This window comes from Protobothrops mucrosquamatus, unplaced genomic scaffold (genome assembly GCF_001527695.2).
Source record: "Protobothrops mucrosquamatus isolate PMUCROS unplaced genomic scaffold, P.Mucros_1.0 scaffold335, whole genome shotgun sequence".
NCBI lineage: Eukaryota > Metazoa > Chordata > Lepidosauria > Squamata > Viperidae > Protobothrops > Protobothrops mucrosquamatus.
The window spans coordinates 95,287-102,947 of record NW_015386673.1 but is presented as its reverse complement, the minus strand read 5'-3'; the positions used below and the strand labels follow the sequence as shown (position 1 = coordinate 102,947).

General features: G+C 35.2%; 1 protein-coding gene across 1 annotated transcript in view; it reads right to left on the bottom strand.

The window, feature by feature from the left end:
* The window catches only part of ADGRG6 (adhesion G protein-coupled receptor G6), a 71,036-nt gene extending 66,866 nt beyond the window's left edge, over window positions 1-4,170 (bottom strand). The window contains exons 1-2 of the mRNA XM_015815310.1: window positions 4,110-4,170; window positions 803-1,144 (exon numbers count right to left, since the gene is read on the bottom strand). Coding sequence (XP_015670796.1) covers window positions 803-1,144; window positions 4,110-4,170 — 403 coding nt within the window. The remainder of the gene's footprint in view (window positions 1-802; window positions 1,145-4,109) is intronic.
* Between the last annotated feature and the right edge of the window lie 3,491 nt (window positions 4,171-7,661).

The window sequence follows — 7,661 nt, the reverse complement described above, 5'->3', positions numbered from 1 at the left end:
GCAGGACTGGCCTAGGGACATTTTAAATTGGTTTCTAATTAATTTTAAAATAAGAATAGGCCTATTGAATATATCTTTTAATTGATTTTAAATTTTGTAGATTTGTATCGATTGTTCTGTTTTTAATTGGCTGTAAGCCGCCCTGAGTCCACTAGGAGAAGGGCGGGATATAAATGCAATAAACTTGAAACTTGAAACTCAACCAGCACTGGGCTGCGGCATGCCAGAAACTAGGCCGCACAAACAAGCAAAGCCCCATCCGTGGAATGCAGGCAGCACACGAAACCACACCTCCTCCAGTCTGCGGAAAAACCTCCCTCTATGGAACCGGTCCCTGGTGCCCAAAAGGTTGGGGGCACTTGCTGTACAGGATTTAGACAACCACTAGAGGGCAATTAAGAATTAGATATTTGATTTGTCTTGCTGCCATATGCTCATCTAGAGTTTTGCAGCTCATATGGTGCCCTATCTTGCAATACAGTAACCCTATAACCTAGATCTATATTATTTTCCACATCGCAGATGCAGAAGGCCTGAAGTACAGGGAAATAAATAGAATGGCAAACTTGAGAGCCTCTTATTGACTTCATGACACAGAGGAGATCCATATCTCTTTATCTGCTATGTAACACAATTTCTTTAAGAGAACTCCAATAAATTTAAGTCAGTGGTGTGGATATCTTACCTAATCTAGCTAAATAATAATATTTTACTTTTACTATCGAATAGATATTATCAAATCACAATCTCAGAAGTTTACGTATATTCTACAGATTGGAAACAGCAAGAAGCGTATACTTACTTCGGCTATAAGTGGCATTGAAGCCTTTTTTTTGAATGCTAAAGTCACTTGTAAAAGATATAATCATTTCATTCCTAGATGAGTTAAATGATAAACCTTTGGCAGTCATACCACAATAGGAATCTCTTTTGTCTCCAGTGTCCAAAGTTACATGATCATATGTGCAACCAGAAGCTTCTTCAATATCAAAATCAACAAATGTTATCTGAATGATGTATCCAGAAGGAGCCCTGATGGTCCATTTGCATGCTTGATTGTTGGGATAATTATTGGGGAAGCAAGGAGAGGTAAAAATTCCTGTGGGATTCGATAGCACCATACGACACTCTGAGCATTCTTGAGCTTTGGAACAAAAACAAAAAAACAGAGAAGAGTTAGTTAACAAAACAAAGTAGAATTTACCACAGTGTAGATATTCTTGATCATTTCGTGCATAATCAAGAAATATTTACAATTAACTGAACTTGGTCTCCTTCAGATATAGCCATAATATATCTATTGTTCTATACATGAGCAATATGTAATTCATTAACCAGATAAATATATTTAAATATCGTTTAATAAATATGTAGGTGACTATCATAAAGGTTTATTTACATCATTTAATGCTTTAACTTCATCTACCCTTACCTGGTTGTAAATTCCATTAATCATGGAAATTTTCCTCTGAATAAACATGCAAGGGCCTCACTACATTGTAAATAACATTTCATAATTTGTACTTTATATGTTTCCAGCATAATTAATTATTAACTGGCTGCTAAAACATATTTTTATTCCCAGTGTTAGATGTTTTATTTATTTATTTGTTTTTATCCTGCTTTTAATTTAAAAGAAGCTTCAAAGAGAAGGTTTAATGGAACATATTATTAAACTACATAAAATGTGCTAAACGGAACATATTATAATAAATAATTTTAAACATTTTGACATTTCAGCAACAATATACAAAATAAAATACAAATGAAAAACCTTTCTGTAGATTTAGATCAAGCCATTGTAAAGGCAGTAATTCCATTTTGATTCTCTACCTATCAGCAGGATATTTGTCCAAAATCAAATTTGGTGGTGGAGAACAAACTGACAAAAGAAATATTGAGTTTGAAAATGGGCCAGATCTGGATAGGAGATACACAGGAAAAAAAAATCTCAATACCATCCAAGGGTAGAAGCAATCTGGCAACCAACTACTTTATCTTACGTGCCCCCTGGTCACATGACCCAGCATGACCAATCTGCAGCCTACCCTGTGCTCCTCAGTGTATTTACAAACACAAACAAAAAAAACATATGCAACAAGGGGACATCAGAAAAACACACAATGAAAAATCTTTCAAAAAATGTGCTTTTAAGAGCTTTTTAAAGCTGCTGTGTTTAGAGATATGAAGCTTTGGGAAACATTATATTTTCTGGGCATGAGGTAGCTACAAAGAAAGCTTGCTTGCAAGTGATCAAAAGGTACACCCACAGAAACAGTAGATGGACTCCCCAGATGACCCTGAGTAGGGGATTTCCTATAAAAGAAGGCATTGTTTCAACTTATGGACTCAAGTTACTCAAGCTTTCAAGGTAATAATGGAAACTTTGTATCTCATATAAAAAAATTACCAAGGTATGTAGTACCAGCTATGTAATTGGTATAATTTAGATTAACTGAGCTGCTTCTGTAGATGAACCTGACTGCTGAATTCTGTATTAATATAAAACACACTCCATGTAGATCACAATAGATAGACTTGGAATTTACCAATACATGCTTAATATTTTAATCAAGTTCTTTAAAAAAACCAGAATTGAATGTTATAACTGTCTCAATCTGGGCAACAAGAAAAGGATTTAGATCTAGAAACTCTCCCAAACTATGTAACTGTGCATACATATATATCCAACACACAAACAAAATTAAATAATAAAAGCTCTAAGGAATATGATAAACACAGAGAGACATTTGACTAACTCTACTTGACATCAACCCTATTCCTTATATTTAATATACAGATAATCCTCAACTTACAACTACAATTGAACCCAAGATTTCTGCTGCTAAGCAAGCAGTTGTTACTTACTTACATTAAGTAAATAACAGCTCTCTTGCTTAGCAACAGAAATTACTACATCTACTTAAATGGAGTTTTGCCCCATTTTACAATCTTTCTTGCCACAATTGTTAAGTTAGTAACACGGTTGTGGCTTCCCCATTGACTCTGCTTGTCAGAAAGTTATAAATGGTGATCATGTGACTCTAGGACACTGCAATTGTCATAAATATGCATCAGTTGCCAAGCAGCTGACCACGGGGATACTGCAAGAGTTATAAATGTCAAAAACAGTCATAAGTCTGCTTTTTTAGTGCCGTTGTGACTTCAAATGGTCACTAAATGAACTGCTGTAAGTCGAAGGCTACTTTTGTTTCTCTATATATGTAGTGGCAATGTGGAAGACCATTCTATTTTGAGGAGTCTGGTGAAATATTTTGTTTTTTCCTTCATTAAGAAAATTCTACAAGGATCTTGCCTTGCAGCTTTGTGACTATGGAAGCAGGGCCACGAAGTCTTAGTGCCAGGTTTTAATAAAAACCCTAGAACAGAATAGAATGGTTAGAAACTGATCAAAGAGAGAAGCAACCTGGAATTAAGGAGAAACTTCCTGACAGTGAGGACAATTAACCAGTGGAACAGCTTGCCTCCAGAAATCATGGGTGCTCCATCACTGGAGATTTTTAAGAAGAGGCTAGACAGTCACTTGTCTGAGATGGTATAGGTTTTCCTGCTTGAGCAGGGAGCCGGACTAGAAGACCTCTAAAGTCTCTTCCAGCTCTATTCTATTCTATTCTATTCTATTCTATTCTATTCTATTCTATTCTATTCTATTCTATTCTATTCTATTCTATTCTATTCTTTCTTGTCCTGCCCTCTGGTGCTTTGGAGAATAATGTGACCCCCTCTTCTTTGTGGCAGCCTCTCAAATACTGGAATACTATTTCTTCTTTTCTTTAGACTAGCCAAACCCAAGTCCTGCAGCCATTCTTTGTTTGTTTTAGTCTCCATGCCTTTGATCATCTTAGTTGCTTTTCTCTATATTTTTTCCAAACTCTCAACATCTTTTTGTAATATGGTGACCAAAATTGGTTGTAGTGTTCCAGGTGTGGTCTTACTAGGATTTTATAAAGTGGTACTAATACTTTGCGTGATTTTGATTCTATGCCTGTTTATACAATCCAGGATTGTATTAACTTTTTTGGCTGCTGCTACACACTTCTGGCTCATAGTCAAGTGATCGTCCACTATGACTCCAAGATCCCTCTTACAGTTGCTATTTTCAAGCCAGGTCTTGCCCTGAAACTGTCCATGAAGCTTGAGACCCTTCATAGGCTTGAATGCTCAGTGCTGTGTACCCAGGGCCAATTGGGGTCTCTCTGCTGCTTTAAAAGGAGCTCCCAGTGAGAAAATCTTGTTTGGTATTTTATGCTTTCTTGTGTTTCTGTTTAATATGCCTGCTACAGTTAAATAATAAAGCTTGAAAACTTCTTATGCTTTTTGTTTCTAGATCCAAAAGAACCAATTGCCTGGGTACCTGATCATTGCCCTGGCACTTGGCAAAACACTACATTTCTATCCCTGCAAACTACTCTTGTTTCCACTATGTCCAAATATCCATTTGTACATTGCCACTCTCAGTTCTCTCTTTTTAAGGATCTGATCAACTCATCCACAAATGATTTTCTCAGTCTTCCCTTCCTCCTTTCTTCATGTATTTTGGTGATTCAATCCTCATGCAATCTCTTTATGACCAAATCACTTCAGAAGTCTTTGGGATTGCTCAATCATTCAGTCTGCATCATTCAACATCAATTCAATATCCAATCCCACTGCGTTCATTTTAGTTTTATGCTTCTTCTGAAATACCTGAAGTGGAGCTACACTCTTATCAGACAGCATTTTAGCTTTTTCTGATAAGCATTCATTTCTCACAGCAAGCCACAAACTGTCTATATATCTCTACCAGCATTTACGTGTCTTGAAATATTTCCATTATTTGTCTTCAGTAAATATTCTGTAAAAATGTTCTACTCTTTGATTTAATATTTTGCCATTTGCAACATTACCACCTTGCAATTGTTTGTTCCAATTTCCTTGTCAAGTTATATTGACCAACATTTTTTTTCTTTTTATAATATTTTATTAATTTTCCAATTTTACATTTAAGTATTTAAAAAGTAATGTGGTGACTGGGTGAATCAATAGTTCGATAACAAAATATTTAGTACAAATCTCAAGTTACAACCTCAAATATTTCCTCTCTTTTTCCCTTAACATTTACTGTCTCGTATTTAAGCTAATATAGTTCTTATTATATCAACTCAATAAAAACATATCTTAATTATTTTTTACATTCATTCTTCATAATCAATCCATATCCTGTTATTAATTTTTTCCCAATTTTTAATTTTCCATCAATATTCCAATTTAACCTTTGATATTTATAATTTTCAGGCTTTAGGTAACCAAGATTTTCTTTATCTCAATTCATAACAGCATCTAATATCCAAAATACACATTTTATCTATTTAAATATAATCTTGTTCTATTTCCTAAAAGTTATCTATTTCCCACCATATTAAACCATCTACTTAATAATACAATATCCCCTTTGATAAATCAAAACCATTATCTATATTACCTGGGTTATTCAATAAATCAAACATATTCATAATAATTAATTTTTTTAGGTTTGCCATTCCGGCTGCTGAGGCCGCTGGAAGGCAAGATCTGTCTTCCGTGTTCGGTTTCGCTCCACTGGGGGACCCTGGAAAGGGTCGAAAGTCACCCTGTAGGGGTGACGAGCAAGGAGGGGACCCCTGCTTGATCGCGGGAGGGCAGCAGCCCTTCCGCTCGATCCAGGGCAGCCCTCAAATCTGGCAGAGGAAAGACCGGCCATAGTAATATGGCCCGTCACTAGGCTGCAGACAACCAAAGTCAAACTTACCACCAAGCACTTCAAAAGCAACACGGATGAAACTGGGTGAGATCCGAACTTCTCTCTACCCTAAGTACTTTCTTTTCCTATAAAAGCTGCATGAAGTATCTTTCCCCCTGTGAGGAGAGAGGGAAGGGAATTTCTATTCCACCCTCTAACAATAGCGGCAACTGACTACCCAGGGGAATTAAAGCACTAAAAGTACAACTTTAATCTAATTGGATTTATATGTTCCTGAAACTTGGGAACCAAAAATGTTCCTATTTTTATTGGAGACTTTTGCTTTTATCTACAAAAAAAATGGAAAAAGGATTATAAAAATTTTGGACTTAAAAAACTTTAAACAGCATCAGTGACATCTTGTGGCGAAGTTTGGTATTATAACTTATTTCCTAAAAGGGACTTGGCTCGAAGCCCAGACCTTAGATAAGACTCTTCTGACCTTTGCACCAACTGTGAGAAACTCAGCTATAAGAGAACAGCTGGGTGACATAACTGGCCTACTTGAACTGTGAATGTAAATCTTTACTGACTTTCAGAGTTATATGTGGGGAATTGCTTTCCTATCTCTTTATTTGAGGAATATTGGTTACTATATGAGATGATGAAATACCCTGGACTATAACATCTTGCTTGACAAACGATTTCTACTATAAAGACTATTTATAAACACGTGGAAGAGATGGATGAAGACCAGGAAAAGATCCTTTCCATGTTGAAAGTAATACATGAAACATACTTTCATCTTGTGATAAAATAAGACCTAACATAAAAGATCAAGATGCCAGCTTAGATATACAAACCCAAACTTTGACTACAACCAAAGAACTAACAACGCAGAAGATAACAGAAGAAGTGGAACAATCAAATATTAAGACAGAGGACTCAATTGACCAACAAATACAGTTAATGGAAAATCCAGAAAAGGGAATGACAACACTGAAAATGGAAAAGATTTTCTATATAAATCAGAAGAAATTTGAGAAGAAAGAAGAACAGGTTGAATGGAAGATAAACATATCAGGGCAATCATGGGGAATTGGAATAATAGGGAGACAGCCTAATGAATATAAATGGGCTAGTTCTTCCAAAAAAATGGCAATTAAATGGTCTCCTTTATTTCAAATAACATATATAATAATAGAGGGAAATCTATTTGATGATCTAAAAGCACTGATATGGAAGCCTAGTTGGCAAAGGAAGAAAGCCAGAATAAGACTGAAGAAAATTGGGGTTTTGATTTATTAGAGGGGATTTCATATTATTAATTAGAGGGTTAAAGGGAGAAGTTGAGATAAGGGGAATTCTGGTCATTAGATTTAAAATATTTGGAAATTAGTTGAAAAATAAGCATTTTATCTGTTTAATATTTAAAAATTAGACCTAATTTTTTTTTAAAAAAAATCTTTTTTTCATAATAACTTTCTGGGCAAGATAACAGTGAAAACAGTAAAAAGAACAAAAATAAAATAAAATCATAATTGGCTTCGAATTTAAAATTTGGCAGTATTTTGTATTTTCTGCTGATACGTAATTCCATCTTTAACTTGTGAGCAATTACTTCTGAAAGTCTGCTTCTAGCTGAAGCTCAGTTCACACCCATAGCCGAGAAATACTTTGCAAAGTCATTTGCTGAAGAGAAGTTAAAATTGTGGATATTAATTGTAAGCAAGCAATATTTTGCAAGATATCTGGCAAGCAAATACATGCTGAATGATGGCGACCCAACTAATTAATTACATGCATTGTCAAAAGCATTACAGGGGAAGAAATTTCAGAACCTGACTTTCAAACTCCCACCCCAATTTGTGCCCACATTTTTCCATTCGTATTGGTTAATATGAGGACAGATTTTTTTCCAGAGTGGAAAAAAAACTTAAAT